At 34.0% G+C, this 25,017-nt stretch overlaps 1 protein-coding gene across 2 annotated transcripts in view; it reads left to right on the top strand.

The window, feature by feature from the left end:
• OMA1 (OMA1 zinc metallopeptidase) overlaps window positions 1-25,017 on the top strand; it is a 53,026-nt gene that overhangs the window by 11,517 nt on the left and 16,492 nt on the right. For both annotated transcript variants that reach the window (XM_019628292.1, XM_019628293.1), the window contains exons 4-8: window positions 1,974-2,147; window positions 2,247-2,354; window positions 5,154-5,282; window positions 8,578-8,652; window positions 23,498-23,647. In XM_019628292.1, the coding sequence (XP_019483837.1) occupies window positions 1,974-2,147; window positions 2,247-2,354; window positions 5,154-5,282; window positions 8,578-8,652; window positions 23,498-23,647 (636 nt within the window). The remainder of the gene's footprint in view (window positions 1-1,973; window positions 2,148-2,246; window positions 2,355-5,153; window positions 5,283-8,577; window positions 8,653-23,497; window positions 23,648-25,017) is intronic.

The following is a 25,017-nucleotide window of genomic DNA, read 5'->3' as shown; positions in this document are numbered from 1 at the left end:
TTTGTAGCATCAATTTTGCCAATTATATTTTTTGAATACAGAGTAATGTCGGAATTCAGAAGCCTTAACTCTTTGGAGAATGTAACTCAGGCAGTTAAACATGTTGTACCACCAGCGAGCTCCGTGAGGACAGATCATCTTTCTATCTCCAGTGCAGAGCACTTACATGGTATGTGCTCAGTTGATACTTGTTGAAGTCACATAGCCTCACTTGACAGCTTTGGCATGGTTAGATCTTTGTATCTTTTTATTCCAGTTGAGCGTCCAAGTTTGTCAATGGAAAGTTACCATTAAAAAAAGAAATAACAATAGTTTTTTACTAAAAAGCTTGTTCTTAAGATCAATCTTTTCTATCTAGTAGAGTTTATACTGAGATTTGAGATGTTTCTTAGAATATAGTCTAGTTAGGGGAAAGTTTGAGGAAAGTGTTCTGGAAAGAGTGAGATGAACTTAGTGTTAAATTAGTACATCTTCTACCACTCACATCACTAAAAAGCTTTAAAAAATTATATATTTGTACATACATATATTCTCTCCTTTTTTGTCTTATTTTTTTTCACTTACAAATGTAACACCTGCTTGATATGAAAATTCAAACACATGTTCTGATAGGGCTATTATAAAGTGTTACAATTACAGTAATTCCCCCTTATGTATGGTTTCACTTTCTGTGGTTTCAGTTACCCGCAGTAAACTGCGGTCCAAATAAATATATTAAATGGAAAATTCCCAAAATAAACAATTCATAACTTTTAAATTGCACACCATTCTGAGTACCTCACTTCACCTCATCACGTAGGCATTTTATCATCTTAACATCATCATCAGGAGGAGGGTATGTACAGTGAAAAGATATTTTTGAGAGACTGCATTCATATAACATTACTATCACAGTGTATTGTTATACTTGTTTTACTATGTTATTGTTATTAATCTCTTACTGTGCTTCATTTATAAATTAAACTTTATTATAGGTATGTATGTATGTATAGGAAAAAGCAGTATACTTAGGGTTCGATACTATCTGCGGTTTTAGGCATCTGCTGGGGGTTTTGGAATGTATCCCCCCATGGATAAGGGGGCACTAGTGTACATATAATCTTGTTTGTTTTCACCTGTTTCAGAAGGGTTAATATAGTAGTGGGTTTTTTTGTTTGTTTCAGATCGTTGTCATTGGTGATTGTGCTTATTAAAAATGTTAATTGATATAAAGACTTACAAATTCCTATTGTACAAAATTACCTATTTTTAATGCATCTTAAGGAAGAAGCTTACAAAGTTGTTGATTTATATGTGAAAGAAATTACACATTTTATGGAAATTAAAGTAATATTTTCAGTACATCCTTATTCTCAGTACACTTGAAAGGGGCTTGTCATGAATATAAAACTTCAGAAAATATGTCTTTATGTGGTGGCTAGTCTTAATCAGCATAGTATAGAGAAAATGATATGACTAATGGTTCTAAAATGTCAGTAATTTCCTGTGTGAATAAAACACTTAATGAATATATATATATATATATATATATAAAATAGAAGTTTTAACTTAAGTATAGGATATTTTTTTATTCAGGAGTTATGAAAGTAATTTTCTTTTGTATTTTAGTTTCTTATATGAAATCTTTATGTTCTCTAGACAGTGTTTTGGTTTATAAAATAGGAAAGTAGAAATTATATTTAGGCATTTTATTTGTTTATAGACTAATAGAAGAGATGAATGAAATTTTTATTTGAATCAATATATATGAAAAATTTTAGTTATTAGAATTTATTACATTTGTGAGAAACCACATTGCCTTTGCATGAATAATTCAAATTTGAGAAATTTGAGTGTTTAATAATATGCACATTTTAATTAAAAATTAAAATGTTCAGTAATAAGTAGCCATATACCTCTCTATGAAGCAATATAAACATTTGGTAGAGCTAAAGATCTTAAAATAAAGACTAATTTTATTTTTAATCTTTCAGTGGATGGAAGAATTTAAAAATGACATGCTAACTGAGAAAGATGCTCGATACCTGGCCGCTAAAGAAGTGTTTTTTCATTTAGTTGAATGCAATAAAGATATTCCAGAGATCTCTGAGATCACTTGGGTTATTCATGTGGTTGATTCCCCAGATATAAATGCCTTTGTGCTTCCAGTAAGTAAACGTTCTCAAACCTAATTTTTAATTGTTAAACTTAGCATCTTTGTTTTTTATGGAGTTCTAATAGCTGACATTATTTTCTTTATGGTGCAGAATGGACAAGTGTTTATCTTCACTGGGCTTTTAAATAGTGTGACTGATATTCATCAACTTGCCTTCCTTCTGGGCCATGAAATCGCACATGCAGTACTTGGGCATGCTGTAAGTACCTACAGTGAACACTCTGTCTTACTGCTTTGCAGTTCGCAAGGTAAATCTTTTAAAGGGCTGAATCTTTTCAGTTTTGTGGGGTTTTTTTATGATAGAATTTTAGTTTTTAGTAATTGTCTTATTTTGTTACCCAAAAAAATATGATTGGCTAAATTTGGGAGTTTTTATGGTCTTTAGTATTTGATACTGAATAATTAGTTTCTCTTAAATACTATTTTTATCACCTGTCTCTTTTGCTAAAAGGTAATTATTCTCAACCTCTAATTATTTCAAATTAGATTTTAAACTTTCCGTAATTATTAACATGCTTGTAATCTAGTCATTAAATTAACTATAGGAAAGTGATATTACTATTTAAGTGGGTAAATCAGTTTTCTCATTTTTTTGTTCATTCTCCAAGGATAGCTTGGAGCATCTTTGAAAATGTCTAGAATGATATGCTATAAATCATTAATGCAGAGTAATAATAATGATACTTTGCCGTATTACACTTTATTGAGCTTTTAATACATATCTTCTCATAATTTTAATACTATCCTCATGAGGTATGTACGAGTATTTAATATCCCTATATTATATACGAGGAAACTGATGATTAAAAAGGCTCTAAGTAACATGACTAATGTGACAAAGCGGCAGAATTGGGACTTTAACCCAAGTCTTCTGTTAGCAAGTCTGCTTCCTTTTACCACAGTTACCTGTTTGTTGGCAACACTTTCTTATAAATCATATAATTCAGATTGATTTATGCTCCCATGAATATACATATTTTTGATTTGTTATGAGTCCATAAAGTAATATATTTGTTTACTCATTTTTATTCATTAAAAATATAAATGGCTCTTTTTTTTTATCCATTCATCTATCGATGTACAGCACAGGGAAGATAGTCAATAATATCATAATAACTGCACAGTGACAGGTGGTTACTAGACTAATTGTGGTCACACCGTAAGCTATATAAATGTTAAATCACTATGCTGTACACTTGAAACTAATTTAATACTGTATGCCAACTCCCCATTAATAAAAACTTTAAAAAAAATGTGCATGGTTCTTTTGTCTACATCATTAGGGAGAGGTATATTTTCTTTAATTGAAAACATGATGGTAAATAGTGAAAGGATTGTGAAATACTATGTAGGAAATGCAAGTAATATTAACTTTAAATGATAATGTTATATTAATTCCTTTAAAAGCCATCTCTAATTTTATTTATTGCTTAGAGTATCAGTAAGATGAGGTGGGCCAAAGTGATGCTTTTCTGCAGCACAAATAGTAATTATCATCTTTATTTCTTCTGAGTTACAGGGAAATATAAAAAATATATTTTTAAACAAATATATACAAGAATAAATCTGAGCAGTTGAATAGATTTTATCTTTCAAGAAATAGCTTCATAACCAAAATCAATCAATTTTGGCCATTTTTAGCATTGAAAAGATGTTAATATTTAGTACATTTGTTTCTGTGGCATTTCATTCAGTGCTTCAGCATCTTGTCATCTCTTTCAGTGCAGGAACAATAATTAGATGAGATATAAAAAACAAACAGCAGCCTAAAAATAGAAAATAATTATTAATATTTCTTTGGCAGAGGTCTTAGAATTATCAATACTGTGTTTTCTCTTTTAGGAGTCTTCATTTTGATTTGATATAGCCTTTTATGTTGTTTTCTTCATTCCACAAATACAGATTTTGCTGTTTAATGGCAATTATATTCTTCAGTAATTAACAGCAAGGATTTTTTGTCTTCTATAATGACTTCATCTTTTGGAGTTTTTCACTTTCGTGCTAAAATAATTTCATAATTGTTTTTCATGATCCACAGTTCTTATAGTGAAGCAAAGAGTGCTTTGTGAGAGCAGGTTATATTGTAAAGAGAAGGTGGTTATTTTTAGCTGTCAGTCATGTTTCATACAATGAAGTAATGACTCCTGTATTATTAGTATTAGCATTACATTAATATTTATAATCAACCTTAATGGTGAACAATGAACAATCCAATGCATTAAACTTATATTTAGCTATTACTACTCAAAACAGCTATTTTAAGCAAAACCTTTTTTGATTTTTGCTCAAAGTAAATACAGAAATTCATGGAACCCAATTTCCTGTTGAGAAATACTAGGCTTACTAAAATTGCAGACTCACATAAATAAATCATACTTCATCTATTAAGGTCATGAAGGCCAAATTTTTGTTTAAAATAAACTTCTAAACTTTTTCTGAATTGTCATTTATGTTAACTGCTTCATGTGTTAGGTAGTGTTTTGTTGTTGTCCAAAAGTATAAAAATAATAAACACATTTATTTGATTTTTGAAAAGATTTAGCAACTGTAGTAAAAACTAAAACTTCCTGGGTTGGACTCCTTGTCCTTTTACTAACAGCTGTGTGAATTTGGGCAACTCTTTTAACCTATCTCCCTCTTAGTTTCTTTATCTTTAAAATAGGGATAATTGTACCTCTTTGACAAGATTATTATGCTTGTTAATATAAGAAACTGAAGATTAGTGAAGTTGTCATTGTATCTGAGTGATGGTAAGTGGCTCAGTGAATGTTAATTGAATGGATGAATGAAGACATATAAATATGTAAGCATGGAATGGTACAAACAGACTGGGAAAGGATAAAGTACACAGAAGAAAAGAAACTTACAGTCTTAGTTGGTGAGGTTCAGTTAAACACAAGTGATTATTTAATGTGATTACACATGATGAACTAGAAAATGTAAGCATTTACTGTCTCAATTTATTAAATGTAATTTTCATTATTTTGATTATTCTCAGGTAGAAAAGGCCAGCTTTGTTCATTTATTGGATTTTCTAGGTCTGATTTTTCTAACAATGATTTGGGCCGTTTGTCCTCGAGATAGTTTGGCACTTTTGGGCCAGTGGATACAGTCTAAATTGCAGGAGGTAAGTCTGAGACAATAGCTTGAATTTGTAATGGCCTGTGGTGAGGATATTTTAATATTACTGTAAAGCAACAAATACCAGAGGTGTTTTACACATTGTCATGAAATATGGGTGCTAACTTTAATGTCTTATGTTTTCTCATTTTTAGGGGATATTCTTAATGAGTATTCAAATTAGAAAGTGCTACATCTCTCAAATGATGGAGATAGATGGGTTAGAAGGGCTTAGCAGCTTTTGGCTAACTTAATTTTTTTTTTTACATAGTTAAGGGTCTTAAAGAGATAAGTAACCCAGTCACAAGTCCTTCCTTTCCTTCTGTCGCTTTACCTTTAAACTTGCCACTTTTGTCTCTCATAGTGACTGGGGTGTGCTCACTAGATGACTCTCCCTTCCCCTAAATATTTGCATTTTGATGGAGAACTCTTAAAACTTACAAACTTTTATGGGCATAGGGTTGGCTAAGGCTGCTATACCACCCTCTCTTCATTCTTAGTTAAACTAACATTTCCTGGGAAATACTGAAAGGACAGTCTTACTAGGTGTTAACTTTTGTTTTTAGTACTTATTTATAATGATAATCATCTCATAAAATTGATTTTCAGTTCAAAGCACTATAGGTCTTGCAATCCCGATAATTGCTTTGTTAACTATGATTAATTATTTTATCTTACATTTTTTCAAATATTTCCTCTCGTCCTGGGAGGTTTGGTTATTTAGGAACAATCTGTTATTTGTTTATTTAATGATTTGTGGAGCACCCATCAGAGTGCCATCTGGGTGCTGTTTAAATCTAATGTCTAAAATTCTTGTAGACAAATTGCTTTTGAAATTGGATAACTAAAGCTATTGTTCAGTGTTACCATATCATTTGGCTTCATTTATATTGAAATAAAGGTTCTTTAAAGGAAAAAGAAGGAATGATTATTGTTTAGGTTATAGGATCTCATATCTTGAACTTTATTTCTGTCGTGAGGTGCTGGGAAGTCAAAGGAGTTAAGGTGGTTTTTTTCTCTGTCAACAGATAGCTTTTTCTGCAATGGAATCAGAAGATTTGGTCATAAGAAAGATAACTTGTAGTGGTTTCTTTCTTGAAATACTTGATGAATCCTGCTACTTCAGAATAATTCTTTAATAATTAAACTGAAAATAAAGTAGGGATTACTTCTGTTTGAAGTCTTTTCCTAAATCAAGCCCTCCCGTCTCCCCCCAGTTTCAGCGACAAGGAAATATTTCTCTCTCTAGAAAGCCTTGCTCTTGTGATTAGAGACAAGACAGGAATATGGATAGTGAAATCATTAAGGCGGGGAATTGCTGACACTCATTTGCCAGAGAAAGGAAGAGAAGAGGGAAGAAGTCGGGGCCCTTACTTAACCATTGGGGAGCCCTATTTTTTGTAAACTTAAAGATTTGGATATAATGTAGCAGCCTTTATAGAGCTACCAGGCAGGGTTTTGAGAGTCATTAGTAATAATTATAGTAGCTAACATTTATCGAGTGCTTACCATATGTTAGGCACTAGGATAAACACTGCAGATTAATTAGGTACAGGAGTGAAAAACATAGGCCTTGGTCAGATGGACCTGTGTTTGAATTAGGATCTTTTAAACCTAAATTCTGTAGAACCTGGACAGGTTACTTCATCTATATAGATCTCAGTTTCTTCATTTGTAAATACTGGCTAACTCAAAGCATTGTTGTGAAATGAATGATGCATTTCAAGCAGGATTTCTCAATATAAGTACTATTAACATTTTGGGCCGGATAATTATGGTGGAGAGTTGTCCTGTGCATTATAGGATGTTTAGTAATCTCTAAATATCTAGTGCCTCTAAAACATGTAGACTTTCCCCCACTAGATGCCAGTAGTATTCTCCCTTCCCGCATCCCCACCCCGCTCCTCCAGACAATCAAAAATGGCTCCACATATTTCCAAATTCCCCCGGGGGAGCACAGTGACATCCCATTGAGAACCACTGGTTTATAGCATTTAGCACAGTACCTGGCACAAAATAAGGACTCAATATATAGGAGCTATTGTTGTTATTGTTTGCTCATTTCGTCCTCTGCAATTCTAGGAGAGTGGTACTTTTACTGCTCCATTTTACATGTGATGCGACTAGGCTTAGATGGGTTAAACAATTAGTTCAGGGTTAACAGTTAAAAACTGTCAGTATTTGGACTTGAATATCAAGTTTGTCTCCTTTTAAAAGCAATGCTTTTAATCAGTTATACTGGGCTGGCCGAGTGGTTCAGTTGGTTAAGAGCTTGCTCAAGAGTGTGAGTTCTGAGCAACTAGCGGTTCGATTCCCAGCCTGAGCTGAGCTGCCACCTGTTGGCAGGATGGCTCAGCTAAAAAAAGAAAAAAAAAAGTAGAGATTCTAATCAGTTATATTATCAGTCGACTTGATGGAACACCTGTAGATGAGTCATGGAGAATGAAGACACTATGGTATAGTTCAGCAACCTAAAGCAGAGACAACCTAAAGCAGAGGTGATTGAGGAGGAAGAAAGTCATATCTAATGGTCACATACTACAGATCAGATTGATAATATTTTTTCTAGCCATCACTGACATGTAGCTACCTCTGAAAAATTGCTTCCCCAATTAATAGCCCTTTTCTCAAAAGTCCTGCCTATTGATCCATCTTCTACAAAGTTTTAGTACTTACTGAAAATTAGAATTTAACTGGAAAGCATTCACATAAATACAAGTAATTAGGAAAATTAAAGTTACAATATCTATTTGCATTTTTTATTGAAGTTGGAAGACAGTTTCATTTTCTTAACTAATCAATACTTAGAAAAAAAAGGAAATTAAGATGATTTATCGAAGAAAGAACATTCTGCAGTGTGGATAATTTTCCAACTGAAATAAATCCCCTAGTAGTGTCACTGACTATTACATAGCTATGTTTTTTTCAGTTTTCTTTTAAAACCACAAGATCAAAATGTTTCTTGGCCATAATAAAAGAGTGCATCAATAAGCTTTCTTAGGGAATCTTCTACATAGTAGGTGGAGATTATAAGTGGAAAAATAAAAGGACTCTGTATGATACTATAGACTCTCAGGAAGTTTGTAGGCATGATTTCTTTTTTCTATCCTATGTTTAAAAAACATTAATCTCTGGTGGAGGAAATAAAGGCTGCACTTTATGTTTTGTACCATAGTGTTCTTTAAGTGTTAAAAATGGAGAGTATAAAAACTTTATCCTAGATACTCCATGAAATGTTAAAAATCTCATTTTGTTATGAAATAACCTTTATAATGGAGCTTTTCTTTCCTGTTTCTTCTTAGTATATGTTTGATAGACCATACAGTAGAACATTGGAGGCTGAAGCTGACAAAGTCGGACTACAGCTTGCTGCAAAGGTAAAATGTTTAGCTCAGAATACAGTGTCCACACAGTAAAAGATAAATGTGCATTGTCTTAAATAAAGTTTGGCGTGGCCAGAGAATGAGAGTTGGACTGTATATAACTTTTCATTAATACCATTTTAGATCTGTGCCCTCTGGAAGCTCATGCTCTGTTTTACTCCTCTCCCTTGTTTCACTGATCTAAGGAGGCCTTTTGAGTAAATAAGATGATGTGTAGCTGTTTTTTCTGGTTTGAAAAAACGTTTATCATATTGAAGCTATGATCCTGGCTGAGCAAACTGAATTTTTACCATTAAAATAAATGGTAGGAGAGCAGGCTTATTACTCTGTATCTTTCAGATTATTTTTGTTGCAGTAGCTGGCTTATTTTTGCTAGCCCTAGAGAGTGGCTCTGGGTGTTTACCCTGATTTGTTAGCTTTGTTCATGTCTACTTAACAGGATACTTTATGCCTGGCTTCTATTTTCAGTCACCTGTGGTTACCAAGTATTATTAGTAGTAGGATTTAACATTAGAAGTAAAACTGGATTTTTAAAAAATGAGTGAAAACGATGGTGTTTCACATATTAAATTCAAATTGTATTTGATTGTTTGTTGAGTTTTCAGTAGTTAGTCCTGACTATTGAAAATCACTGTTATTCAAACTTCTCATGAGTTTTATGAATTTAATTTTATAAATCAAGATATTACTCATTCACAAAAGCAAAAGCAGTCTTGAATGTTACATAAGTAGAATTAAGTGAATTATCAGACCGCACAGATTGAGAGGTTCCCAAATAATGGTCCACAGATTGGCTATATCAAGAATTTCCTAATTTTAATGTACTACAGTTTATAAAATTTTCTTTTTAGGTAAGTGTTTTCTGGATAAGAAATGTTTGCCTATCTCAATAAATTGTTTCTGTTTTATTTCCAAGAAGCTTTATTGTTTTGATATCTTTTTTACATATAATATGAGGAAGAGGTCAAGATAATTTTTCCAGATGGATATCTAATGAACTCAGCACTATTTATTAAAGATTAATTTTTGTCTCTACTGTACTTCATTGTGTCTATCACAAATGTGGGAAGCTTATATGGAAGCATGTTTCTGGATTCCCTTTTCTATTCCATTGGCCTACTACTTATTTTTGAGCCAATACCACATCATCGCTGTAGTGTTGTAGTAAGTCTTGCTATCTAAGAGCTTCTGTCCTCCAGTGTTGTTCTGCATGACTGACTTGCTATTTTTGGTTTTTTGCTTTTCCACATAAATTTCAGTCAGTCTATCAAATTACTCGCCTGTACAGAAACGTGCTTGGGACCTTGATTGACGTTGGGTGCATTAAATATAGATCAATTTGAGGGCAATTGACTTGTTTCTCTTCCTCAATAACTCATCCTTAATGGACCAGCTCAATTTTTTTTAATTGAATTTATTGGGGTGACATTGGTTAATAAAACTACATAGATTTCACTTGTGCATTTCTATATCACCATATATTTGATCCCCTTTTCCTTCTTCTACTATTCTCCCTTCCCCCTTATCCTCTGGTAACCACGAAACTGTTGTTTGTGTCTATGAGTTTTTGTTTGTCTTGTTCACTTATTACTTTCAATTTTATAGCCCACATATGAGTGAAATCATATGATTTTTTACTTTTTCCATCTGACTTATTTCGCCTAGCAGGATAATCTCAGTATCCATCCATGTTGCAGCAACACTGTTATTCAACGTAATATTGGAAGTCCTAACCAGAGCAATCAGGAAAGAGAAAGAAATAAAAGGCATCCAAATTGGGAATGAAGACGTCAAATTGTCACTTTTTGCAGATGACCTGACTCTTTATATAGAAAATCCTAAAGATTCTACCAAAAAAACTATTAGAAACAAATGCAATAACGTTGCAGGATACAAAATTAGTGTACAAAAATCCATTGCGTTCCTATGTACTAACAATGAAATTTCAGAAAGAAATGAAAAACAAAAACAAACAAGCAATTCGTTTTGCAATCGCAACAGAGGGAATAAAATACCTAGGAATAAACTTAACAGGATGGGAAGGACCTGTTGGGTTGTCAGAAAAGTCATGATGTATTTTGTTTGTTTTTCAAAGGTCATTTATTTATATAAAGAACAAAGATCAATCAATGATATATTGCACGTTTTGTTCGATAACCTTTTGCCATCTGTCATTGAGCTTCAGAATTCCTCGTTCATAGAAGAACCTGTCTTTATTTGTGAAAAACTGAACAAGGTGCTGATTTACAGCCTCATCTGAATTGGACATCATACCATGCAAGGAGTTTTGAAGAGAGCGAAACAAGTGGAAGTCTGACGGCGCAAGGTCAGGCAAGTGTGGTGGGTGTGGCAACACATCCCATCCAAGCTCCAATAATTTTTGACGGGTGATCAAACTTGTGTGTGGTTTCACATTGTCACAATGGAACACAACTCCTTTACAGTTAACAAACTGGACATTTCTGGATGATGGATTCATTCAAACTGTCCAATTGCCGACAGTACACATTCGAAATGATTGTTTGTTTTTTTGGTAGGAGCTTGAACACGACACCTTTAAAATCCCACCACACTGAGAGCCTAACATTCCTGTGATGAATTTCTGCTTTCGATGTCGTTTGAGGCAAATCACATTGGACCAAGATCGTTTGCGCAGCACATTGTGGTAAACAATCCACTTCTCATCACCAGTTATCAGTCGCTTCAAAAAAGGATCGCTTTCTTCATGTTTAATGAGCATATTACAGATGTTTATATGCGCCGTCAAATGAACTTCTCTGAGTTCATGCGGAACCCAACTATCGAGTTTACTTACGTATCCCAGCTTCTTCAGGTGGTTGTGAACGCTTGAGTGATGGATATTCAATGTTTCTGCAATCTCTCGTGTTGTGTAATGTGGGTTTGACTCGATCAGTGCCTTTATTTTGTCGTCATCAACGTTGGTGGGCCTCCCTGACCGAGGAGTATCGTTGAGATCCAAATCACCAGCACAGAATTTCATGAACCATCGTTGGCACTGATGTTCTTGTAGAGCATTGTCGCCATAAACTTTATGCAACTTTTCACAAGCTTGACGCTTGTTCTCCCCTTTATGGAAGTAAAACAGTAAAATATGGCAAAAATGCACAGTTTGGTCTTCCATCTTCAACTTGTTGTAAAAATCTCCAAAACTCAACCAAATTGCTCAACTTTTTTTTAGAATGAAGCTAGAACTGTCAGCTGTCAAATGACATAGCAATAAAATACATGCGAATGGCTCTAGGACTTCAAAAAATGATTAGTGCTATCTGTTGCAAATATGTGTCATGACTTTTCCAACAACCCAATATATACTGAAAGCTATAAGACATTAAAAGAAATTGAAGAAGACACAAAGAAATGGAAAGATATTCTGTGTTCATGAATCGGAAGAATCAATATAGTTAAAATGGCCATATTACCCAAAGGAATATACAGATTTAATGCAATCCCCATCAAAATCCCAAAGGCATTTTTTAAGGAAATAGAACAAAACTCATCAGATATGTATGGAATCACAGAAGACCCCAAGAGCCAAAGCAATCCTGAGAAAAAAGAACAAAACTGGAGGTATCATGCACTTGGACTTCAATTTATACTAGAAAGCAACAATAAAACAGCATGGGATTGGCAGAAAAACTGACACAAAGACCAATGGAATAGAATTGAGAACCCCAGAATAAATCCACATACGTATATATGGGCAGATAATTTTCGACAAAGGAGCCAAAAACAGTGGAGGAAAGAAAGCCCCTTCAATAAATGGTGCTGGGAATATTGGAAAACCATGTGCAAAAGAATGAAACGACTGCTATCATTCAACATATACCAAAATTAACTCAAAATGAATCAAACACCTAAATATAAGACCTGAAACAAACTGCATAGAAGAAAGCAGAGGTACTAAACTTATGGAGCTTGTGTTCAGAGAGGATTTTATGACTTTGACCTCAAAGTCAAGGGAACTAAAAGCTAAAATGAATGAATGGGACCGTATCAAACTAAAGCTATATGAAGCTTCTGCACAGCAAAATAAACCATCAGCAAAACAAAGAGGCAACCAACCGAACAGGAGAAGATATTTGCAAGCAACACCTCTGATAAGGGGCTTATATACAAAATATATAAAGAACTCATGCAACTCAACAACAAAAAAACCAAACAATCCAATTAAAAAATGGGCAGAGGACCTGAACAGACACTTCTCTCAAAGAGACAAATAAATAGCCAACACACGTATGAAAAAATGCTCCACTTCACTAGCTGTTAGGGAAATGAAAATCAAAACCACAGTGAGATACCAACTCACACCTGATAGAATGGTTGTTATCAACAAGACAAGTAATGACAAGCGTTGAAGAGGCTGTGGAGAAAAAGGAACCCTCATACACTGCTGGTGGGAATGTAAACTGGCACAGCCACTATGGAAAGCAGTATGGAGGTACCTCAAAAAATTAACAGAATGATGTACAACCCATTACTTCCTCTTATAGGTATCTCCCCTAAAACTATGAAAACATTTATTCTTAAAGATATATGTACCCCTGTGTTCATTGTAGCATTATTCATGGTGGCCAAGACATGGAAACAACTGAAGTGTCCTTTGATAGATGATTGGATAAAGATGTGGTACTTATATACAATGGAATATTACTCAGCCATAAGAAAAGGTGAAATACTGCCATTTGTGACAACATGGATGGATCTTGAGATTATCATGCTATGTGAAATAAGTCAGACAAAAAGTCGAGAGCCATATTAAATTAACTCATATGTGGGATACTGTTTTCTATCATTTTTTTACAGCTTTGTCCGTGGAAGCTGGGCAAAACCCTCAGGCTAGAAAACCAGGAACTCTTTTTTAAAAAAATTTATTTTTCAGTTACAGTTGACATACAATATTATATTTAGTTGCAGGTGTACAAAATAGTGCTTAGACATTTGCATACTTTTCAAAGTTATGAACTCGGTAAGTCTGACACCCATCTGACACCATACAGTTATTATAATACTATTGACTATATTCCCTGTGCTGTACTTTATATTGCCATGACTGTTTTACCTCATAGATACAGAGAACAAAAAGATGGTTGCCAGAATGGGTGAGAGGTGGAGGGATGGGTTGAAAAGGTGAAGGGAATTAAGAAATACAAATTACAGTCATACCTCGGTTTGCGAGCATAATTCGTTCCTGAAACAAACTACTCATATTGCAGGACATCAATCGTTTACCAAGTTAAAATGTACTGTTAGGTTGGTGCAAAAGGAATAGCATGAGTGAAGGTAAAAACTGCTGTTCCTTTTGCACCAACCTAATAGAAATGTTTGCCCGTCTTGTGGAACACTCGCAAACCAAGTTACTCGCAATCCAAGGTTTTCCTGTATTTGTCTTTTCTGTAGTTTGACTATGATGTGCCTGAGTGTGCTTTTCTTTGTGTTTATTGTGCTGATTGTGGCTTGATACTTTTCATTAGTTGGGAAATACTCAGCTGTTATTTTTTGACATGTTGCTTTTACAACATTTTTTCCCTTCTCCCTTCTGGCACTGGGATTACATATATGTTAGATTTTCATATGTCTCTTCTGCTTTTGTTTTTGTTATTTTCTATCCTTGTGTCTTCATTTTTCAGCATGTGTATTTTCCACTACTGTCTTGTAGTTTACTAATCTAATTTCAGCTGTGTCCATTTTGCCATTAAACTCATCTTTGAGTTTGAAATTCCAATTATTGTATTTTTCCATTCTGGAATTTCCATTTGATGTTTTTGTTTTTTTTTTTTTTACAAACTTCAGTTTTCTGGTGAAATTTTCCATTTTGTTTTAATTTTCTTCATATTTTCTTGAGTATATTAATCACAGTTTAAAAAAACATTCATGTTTGTTAGGCACAATATTTTTATTATCTGTGGGTCTGTTTCTGTTGTCTCTTTTTGCCTTTGGTCTTGTTTCTTGGTATGCTTTCTTATTTTAGATTAAATGCTGTACATTTCATATAAACAGTACAGTAGGCTCAGAGTGATAATTTCTCCCATCACAGAGGGTTCTCCCTGTAGTTGTGGACAGCTAGAGTAGAGGATCACTTCAGTGTGTCACAGCCTGAGCTGAGTCTTCATAAGTTTCAGTTTACCTCTAGTTCGTCTTCATTCATAAGGGTATTGCTGTCTAGTGAAGCCTACTGAATGAAGGCTTGTAGTATATACCGGGGGTGCCAAAAAAGGGTTGCCAAAAAAATGTATTCACATTTGAGAAAGTGTCACTCTGGTCAACACTGCTCAGGCATAATCAGAAGTGTCTGGAATGCTGATGGTAACCACTTTGAGCACCTCTTGTAATTACAGAAGTCAAACGTGACTTGTATTTATCTTTTGTTATTGGTATGTATTCAGTATTATAATTTTAATTCAGTTTTTTTCTTTCTTAAAATGTGTATACATTTTTTGGCACCCTCTGTATATATTAAGTTCCTCTTCTGTAGTGATTCCTGAACTTCATTTTTTGTTCTCATAGCACCATGAGTCTATTGAAATCTCTACTCAGTTTTTTCGGCCACTTTTTTTTTAAGTGCTCTGTGCAGCTCAAGAATTGATAGATGCCATGGTGAACTGGCATCAAGATTTATCTCTGTCTCCCTTGCCTTTCAGATCTTGACTTCTCAATTCTAGCTGCCTTTCAAGCCTGACTTCTAAGTTTGGCTCTCTAGCCTTCAGAGATAGCCAGAACTCTCTTTAGCCATTTCTTTCTGTTTGGATTTCTTCTGAGTTCTGCTCATATTCTCAGCCTTTTGCTCTTCACTGCTTAAAATTTAACAGATTCTCTGAGGGGAAGTGTGACACATAGAAGATCAGACTCACCTCTCTGAGCTTTCCTTCTTTCTGAAATTTTGGCTTCTCTAGTCTTGGCTAATTTGGTAACTCGCTAATACCTTTGAACAAATGTTATTTATATTTTATCCAGATTTTCTGATTTTTTTTTATAGGAACATGGTTCTGCGACAAGTTACTCTATCACTGCTAGAAGAGGAAGTTGTAACTTAGTCTTTTTAATAGCTACCTAATCTTCTATAATACGGATAATTCATTTAATTGTGTACCTATTAATGAACAATTTGGGTTATTTTCAGTTTTTTAAATTATAAATAATTTTGAAATAGGCATCCTGATATATACATTCCTATGTTTCTTGGGCTTTTATAGCTGTAGGGTAGGATTACTGACATTTTCATTTTTATTTTTAAAAGATAACTCTCAACTATTCCAAATTATTGACAGCAAATATTTCTAGTGGTATATCAGAATGTCCCTTTTTTATACCTGCATCAGCACTGTTTTTAGTCTCTTTAATTTTTGTTGATTTGGACAAAAAATGGAATCTCGCTGCTTTTAAACATTTGCATTTCCTTGCCTAGTAGTAAAGTTGAGCATATTGTTTCATTTTTAGTGGCTATTTTATTTCTTCTTTTGCAGATTGCCTTTCATTATGTTTTTGCTGGGTAGATTTTAAAAAAATGCATATTCTAAGCTCACACTTGGAAATTCTAAATCAGTAGTTAGATGATAAAGCTCTGAATCTGAATATGTTTAGGAAGCTTCCAATTGATTCCATACCCAGGCAGATTTGGGAATTACTACTTTGAGTAATTACTTCATGAGTAATCAAGTGCCAGTTTTGTGTTTTTGGGTGGCTTGGAAAATTAAATTTTCTGTTTAAAAGAGAATTAAATTAGAGAAGTTAGTAAAGAAATATTGATATAACTTTGATTATTTATAACATGCAAGCTATATTTTTTACAAACTATATCTGGATAGATAAAATTATGATTTCATTTCTAAAGCAAACTAAATATTGTGTTGTGGACTAGTTGACTTTTTTTTTTCCAGTTGTGCGATATTATTTATTTAGTTCAAAGGAGAAAACAATATTGCTACAGGTGTTAAGTCATGAATGCATAGTGATACAGGTAATATCTTTGTAATGGAACATTTAGGATATAAAAATGCCATCTCTGAATACAAATATTTATTTCCTGACAAAAGGGAGAAACAGTATGAAAACCTCAAATATTATATTTATACTACCATTTATTTTGTGCCACTAATGTGCTTATTATTTTATATACATTGCCTAATCTAATTCTTATAATAACCCCATGAGGTAGTTTCTATTTTGAGCATTATGTCCATTTTACAGAAAAAGGACCTGAAGCCCAGATAGGTTAAGTTACTTTCTTGTTCATAGGTACAAAATGGTAAAGCCATGATTCACACCCCAGAGTGTGTGATTTCAAGGTCCATGCTGCAGTTTGGTTTTTGCCCCCATCTGTCTGCCATAATTTCATTTCTCAAGTTCAACTTGCCTACCTGCATGTTGTCATATTCCACTCTGACTTTTCTACCTTTATCTTATTCTTTCTATTAAAAGCATTTCATACTGTTAACCATACTCCCCTTTAAAAAATGTGTATATATTTTTGTGTGTAGCCACACATTTCATTATAGTACAGACAATCATTTCGTATTATAATGGGAAATAAAAGCCTTCACTGATCCCTCCCATACACCCAGAGGTGAAAATCACCTTAAATTCTTTTAACTATTTACTTCTATGTTTCTATGTAATATGTTTATTTTAGAATTTCTTGACTCATTAGGTTTTGACATTATTGTTTTTTTGTTATGGAAGGTTAAATCTTTTACAACCTGACTGATGATTTTATGTGCTTATTTGCCAACTATATTCCTCCTTGGTTAAGTATCTGCTCAAGTCTTTTGCCATGTTGTAGTTAGATTGTTTTCTTACTGTTGACTTTAGAATATTTATATGTTCTGGATACAGTCATTTGTTGGATATGTGATTTGAAAGTAGTTTTTCCTCATCTGTGGCTTGTCTTTTCTTTAAGAGGGTTTTTTAACGCAGAGCAAACCTTTTTAATTTGAAGGAAATCCAATTTCAGGAACCTCCAAGGAACCTTTACACCAGTTTCTGGGGCGAGCTTCTTTCTGGCATCTTACCTCACAAATTCCAGCCCCTTCTGCGCCCTAAACTCCTGTCTCCTAACTCCTAAGCTTACCTAGGCTCACCATGCTCTGCTTGGGTTCTGCCTCCCTTCGTGTGGTCAGGAACCTGTCCTAGGCAGAGAGCAGGAACAAATCTGGGGATCACCTTAGGTGCTTCTCTTTCTCTCGAGGATTACATTCTTGGCCTTCCTGTTGCCCAGTACCTGAAAATGTTTGTCTTGTCTCGTTTTATAGTTATTCATGGTGGGAGAGTTATTCTCATGCATGGAACTGTAAATCCCCAAATTTGTGATTCCTGATCGTCCATATTTTACAAGAAGGCACTAAGAAACTTTTCAGAAGCTCTGTATGCATAGGTTGGCTAGTTGGATTAACTGTATGATTATAGGGCAATGCGGTAGCTCTTTCTTTGGAGAACCTCCACATGGAATATGTCTAGGCCTTCCCTCTATGGCTGTTCAAGTGCCTTTGTGGAAGAATCTTGTAAAACTGGCTGTCACTGTGTAGGGGTTGAGAGGGGAGGAAGGTGGGGGTTTTCCTATTCATTGTAGAGACATTTACTTAATTCTCTGTCCGAACCATATACCTCACCCTTTCTTTCCTAAGTACCAAATACTGATCCTTTCTGGAGTTCCCATAGTGCAGGATATCACTCGGCTGCCAAAGAAGCAATATAGTGTACTGATAATAGGTGAGCTCTGGAACTAGTTTGAGAGTCTGCTTTGCCAGGGAGTACTAGCCATGTGACCTTGAGCAAGTTATTTATCCTTTTCGTACATCGATTTTTCTCATCTGTAGCATAGGAACAATGATAGGACCTATATCATAGAGCTGATATAATTAAAGTTCAAAGAGCACTAATCTAGTTATGTTCAAATGTCAGCCTGTTATTTCCTCTGTATTTCACAAGTATCTCAAACCTAATAAATCCTTGATTTCCTTTCATACCTGTTTCTAGTTTTCCTTTCCCCAATAAGTATACCACCTTATGTTCAGTTGCTTTTGGAAAAAACCTGGAGTCTAACTTAGTATTGCCGTCTTCTTTATCACTTACATGTAGTCATTTATCAAGTCCCAGTTGTTCTATCTATAAAATATATCTCAATATATTTCCGTCTCCACTGTTCGCATCTTTTACCTGGACTTCTGCACCAGCCTCATTATGGCTTTCTTTGACCCCGTTATATTCCCCTCCATTCCATTCTCCACCCTGTCACGTAAGAATCAGGTCTAGTAAGCTAGTATATTTACTTTCTCAAGGCAAGACATTGGCCAGCCTTTGCCACCAGATTTTTCAGTTTCTGGGCTGACTAACCCTCTAATTCTGATTGATGCATTCTTTTTAATATTTGTTAATATAATCAGAAGACAGATTTTCTAGGCCCAAGTGCCACTCTCTTTAAATTTGCATAGCTCTTCTCTGACCTGTTATATTGATTTTCATATATTAACTCACCATTTATTAATTTACTTAGATGGGAAGTATACCAATTTCGCTTGATTATTAGCCTAATTGAGGAAAGGGATGAGGAGAATGGGGTTGAGGCCAGGTATGAAGGAAGAGGTTAGAACTTGTGATGGTAAAGATCCCTTCAAAATTCTGGTGTAGTCCTCCTCAATCACTGCAGCCTAATTGTCGGTCAGTAGAGTTGAAATCCAGAATACAGAAAACAGATTCTTGTCCTCCATTCTGTCCAGTAATTCTTCAGTTGCAGTGTGATGAGTTCTACCAGATGCCTTTAGGAGGAGTTGTGCTGTCAGGATCACTGTATACTTAACGTGTGGCTATCAGCTTCCAGGCTGTAGGGATACACAATACCTTTATGGAGGTCAGAATTTGAGTAAGAAACAGAGAAATTCAATAAGTAATTTTTATAGTTTGAAGTATTAAAATAGAGATATACAGGATCCCAATTGAAGAATATAGCAGAGAGATGTAACTATATCAAGGGATCAGGAAAATTTGGTCTATGGATTATTCTGAGAAAGGAATTAATTGAAGTGGTGATATGAAAGCTAAGTAATAATTATTCTGATGAAGTTGTAGATTGGGTGTTTTGGCATGGCAGGTAGCATGTTCAGAGGTAAGAGAAATGATGGATGGCCTAGTCTAGGAGTTGAAAATTCAGTATGAACTAAAATGTAGGTAGAGTTCAAGAGCACCAATGTCAAGAGGTAAAATTGAAGGGTAGGTAGATACTTCTTTGTTAGTAAGTTTAACGATTTTATACTGTATCTAGCATAGTGGTTAGGACCTTGGACACCAGAGTCAGACGGACCTATGTCTGAACTCGTCTCCTCCACCTGACCGTAGTCAAATTACTTAACCTCTTTCGTCTATTTTCTAGTCTGAAAATGGGAATGATAGTACCTACCTCAAAGGGTTATTTGTAATATTCTGAACTTGATTCTTGTTTGTGACTTGCATCCTATTTTTGGACTTTGATACATCAGACTCCCTTGACTTTTTGCCATTTAATATTCAAACCACATAACATAATTCTCTTATTTCTAATTCTATCCTTATTAGAAAACCTTCTGATTATAGCCTGGCTTCCTTTATACCATGCCTCAAAAAGCAAGAACATGCTGACTTGAGGACACAAATGCCCTCTGCCCTTGGTAGTTTGGGTAGTTATAGCCATAAATTAATAAGTTGGCACTCTGATTTTATGTCAATCTTGTGAGCTTTCTTAATGGGAATTGTTCTTAAGAGATGAATCTGTTGGTCATGTCCCGCCCCATTAGATTTATGAGCTTTTAAGGCCAAGGGCTAAACAGAATATGGACAATTCATTAAAATTAAGTTACTCATGAGGCCTCTTTCAAAATAGGCAGCTTGCCTCCCCTAGCGTGCTCTCTACTTCATCTTTACTACTGGTTGTGAGTTTATTTTGCATATTTACATTTTTATAGTTTTCTTAATTTTTCGTTTATAAGATATTTGTCATTATATAAATTATCAGAATGACTTATACATAGAGTTAGTAAAAACTGAGAGGACTGAAGTGTGACTTAAGCACAGAATAATAACTAACCGTCTAGTTATCAGCTGACCAAAAAAAGATGTCCTGTGAAGTATTTGATTTTGTTGTGTTTGTATATTCATGTGTCACTGTAAAGAGAATTTGACACTTGACAGTCATTTACAGAAATGATTTATTTAATTTCACAAACAACTAAATCATCCGTTTTAATTTTTGAGTATGTTTCTTAACTATGAAAAAGAAAACTTATTTTCTTTTAGTGGTTCTACACTGGGATGGAGGGGCAGCCTCTTAATAGGGCACATTATAGGATAGTTTTTGATTGTCACAGTGATTGGGGAGGTGGGGATTACTGATGTTTAATGGGCCTGGAGGGCCAGGGCCGGGGCCGGGAATGTTACATATCCTTTAGTGGCCTGGAAAGCCCTCCAGAGGGAGGAATTTTCCAGCCCCAAAAGTTTGTAAGTGGCCCTGGTGAGAGACACTGCCTGTTGGTTTCTTGAAGTGGCCTGAATAACTATGCAGTTAGCACCATCTAGTGAAAGAAATAGGTAATAAGCAGAATTTACTTTTACCACAGAAGAGAAAATTCAAAATTCTAAACGTTCTTTAAAATAATAGGTTATAGAATCATAGACTTTTGGATCATGATGAAAAATTGGAGATAATCTAATCCACCTTCTCCTTTTACAGATAAGGAAATTAGGCTCCTAAGAGGTGAAGTGATTTGTCCGATAACATACCTAGTTAGTAGCAAGAGATGAGCTAGAATCCAAGTCTCAGAGTTTTCCAGGTTGGTAATATGAGCCTTTGTCATAGCAAACGAACTATCTTTATGTTCTATTTGAGTTAATATCTTAGGTTATTTGTTTAGTGATTCATTTAAGACAGAAAAAAACCGTAAATGAGAACATGTCAATAGGTTTGTTATAAGGTAAACTTTCATAATGCATACATTATATGTTACATCTTATTAGCCTAGTGTATTACCTAGAGAAATGGGACAGGCTTTCGGGTATTTATTTAATTTTTTAGTTGCTATGATTTCAACTCTTAAGTGTTGCATCTTATGATAAAACCTTATCTAGGATAGAGAAAAGTATATACATGAAAATGTATTACAAATTAATTTCTTGTTTTGATTGATGAACTGACATGCTGGCAATAAATGATGCAAAACACTTTAAAATGAAATGAAGTGCAAAATAATGGAAGTCTCCCCATTTCTCTTCTTTGTTAGGGCATATTAAATAGTTTTTATGTCAGGTTTTTTTTTTTCTTTTTTCTTTTCTTTTTAGTGAGAGGGAGTAGCAAATATTGATAATGGTTTAGTTGAAACTATTTCAAGACTATGTCATGTTCAGTTGGAAAAGAGCAATTTTTAATTATTGACTGGAAAAATTTTTTTACACAAGAAATGAGTTACAAAGTAAAGTGAGCTTTAACAAGTGATGCCATCAGCATACTGGGAAAAATCCCTATCAAAATCCTAATGATGTTTTTTTGCAGATATAGAAAAACCTATCCTAAAATTCATACGGAATGTTTAGGGGCCTGACTAGCCAAAACAGTCTTGAAAAAGAAGAATGAAACTGGAGTACTCACACTTCCAATTTCAAAACTTACTACAAAGCTACAGTCATCAAAACGTAGTATTGCCATAGAAGACATTTAGATCAATGGAGTAGAATAGGGAACCCAGAAATAAACCCTCATGTATGGTCAAATTGTTTTTTACAAGGGTGGAAAATAGGGAAAGGACAGTCTTTTCAACAGATGGTACTGGGAAAACTGGTTATCCACATGCAAAAGAATGATGTTGGAGGGCTGGCTAAGTGGTGCGTTGGTTAGGCGTTGGCTTGGGATGCCAGCTCTGAGCAGCAGGGTCCCGGCTTGGATCCCACATGAGGTCCAGTGACGCTGTGCCCTCTACAGCTTAGTATAATTTTTTTCTTAATAGTTTTAATCAAAAGTAAACTAGTTGAGAAATAAAATATAATCACTTTTTTTCCAGTCACTTCTTATAGATAAAATAAGAAATATGAATAAACTGAACAGGCTTATAATAATATTTACTAAATCACCCTATGTAGGATTGAGAAATAATTTTTATTGTAAAAATAATATGCTTTAATATAGTTCAGTAGCAACAGTCCTGCTCTTTCTTGATGATCAAACACCCTAGTTATATTCTTATTATATTAACATTTTTAAAAAAAAGCCTTCTAGGAATGTTCTGTGCATATAAAAGTATATGTGCATGATGGAATTATACACACATATACTCAAGATCTATATATCCTGTTTTTTTAAAGACATACTTTTATAAGGTATTTTGAATGACTAAATACATTTTTCAGCACATACATTGAGGAAAAGTAGGCCAATTGATCAACATTAAAAATATAACTTCTTCATATTTATTTGAAGTTTTTTAATGTAGTGGTATAGATTAAGAATAAAATTTCTTTATTAACAGATTTTAAAATCTTATTTTTATGAAAACAGAAAATCTTAATTTGGAAGGTTTTTGCCCTTAATACATGTTTTTAATATTCATCATAGCAAAAATAGTGGGCTATCTTTGGGAGTGTTGTAAATATTGTATAGGGGTAGGGGCAAGGGAGGAGAGTGGTCATTCTCTTTTTAAATTCTATAATACCATATTGTTTGAGTTTTTTTTTAAAGCAATGAGCATATCTACTTTCATTAAAATGATGTTAGAAAGTACCTTTAAAGCATGTAATGACATAAAGGTAAATTTTAAAAAAATTCCTCATAAATAAGCTCATTTTGTGCTTTTATTAATTGTGGTTTTAGGCTTGTGTGGACGTCAGAGCCAGTTCTGTGTTTTGGCAGCAGATGGAATTTGCAGATGTCCTCACTGATCATCCCAAGTTGCCAGAATGGTTATCCACACATCCTTCTCATGGAAACCGAGCTGAGCACTTGGATAGACTCATACCTCAGGTGAGCTAACACAGTATAAGGCAAGACGTTATTTTTACTGTATCATTTATTTTTAATGCTGTTACTTCTTGTGCTTAGAAAAAGAGAGTTCTAGACTTGTCAGCTATTTTGATTACAGTAATTATGGATTATCAGTTTTCATAGGATTTGACTGGTAAGTAAAATCCTGCCTGTCTATGAGTCTTGGGGAACAAATTGCTGTGAGTTGACTTTTCTTGATGGTGAAGGTTTAACCTTTTTAGTATCATACCTTTTAACTTTAACTGATGTGGTGAAAGTCTAAAACTCAAGGCATATTTCTTAACGTATTGGCCATAATTTAATCTTTTCTTGATGATTTAAGCTTATTTAAAAAACAAAGAAAACAAATAGTGAGTTGTGCAAAAATTTTGGGTGAAATGGGTATTAATTCCCATAGTGATGCTAGAATTTTCCTTAGAAAATATCCTTTGGTATTAATTTGCTTTCTAGTCATTTATTTCTTTATAAAGATATTGTAAATCATGTATTGTGTGGCACTTATTTTGTAGAATTCATTAATGAGTTAAGCTGAAGCAGCTTTCTCCCAAGTAGTTTTCACTGTCTTTTAAAATTCTTTTGATCTGTTACCATCATTTAAAATGTTTTCTGTGGTATCCACATCAGTACAAACTGAATGTCATATATATCCAAGCCAGGCTACACGCTCTCTTCTGTTTGCATTAAATTTACTGGTTGATTATAAAAGCAAAACATTCTTTAGCAGTTTAGGAATTGATATTGGGCTATTTGCTAAAGGATAACAACAGATCCCAGGGTATTATAAAAGTTTTCAGTATGACTACAAATTTAGCTTCACAAATATTGAGTGCCTATGATAATAAAGAAATAATGGTAGATACAGGGGATACAAAGAGAAATAAGACATGGTTCTTGATATTTCCAGGATGTTAAGATAAGTACAAAATGATTCTTTTTTTTTTTTTCCACAAAAAGGGTTCTTTGATTAATGAAAACTTTTACAGTAATGAAAGACCCAGTTTACTTATAAAAGCAAGGCCCTATAGGAAAACTTGCCTTATACAGCTTGTGATAAAGAGCAGCAGTGAAAATACGTCCTACAAAAATAATTCTACGTATCATTAAATCTGAAAAAAAAAAAAAATGTATAGCTCAGCGGTCTAACCGTGGAGTCATCCCTGCAGATTTGAATTAAGCTTTGAATTGTGTGTCTCTCATTCCCAGCATCACTTGGCGGGGCGTTTTTTTTGTTTGTTTGTTTGATTGTTTTTATTAAATTATTTTTTATTATGAAATACACATTTTTTAGAATTAGTTTCAGCTGTACAACACAGTGCAATAGTTATACTTTTTACCCCTCGAAGTGACAA

Source organism: Hipposideros armiger, unplaced genomic scaffold (assembly GCF_001890085.2).
Source record: "Hipposideros armiger isolate ML-2016 unplaced genomic scaffold, ASM189008v1 scaffold_779, whole genome shotgun sequence".
Taxonomy (NCBI): Eukaryota; Metazoa; Chordata; class Mammalia; order Chiroptera; family Hipposideridae; genus Hipposideros; species Hipposideros armiger.
This window is presented reverse-complemented; position numbering and strand designations above follow the sequence as displayed.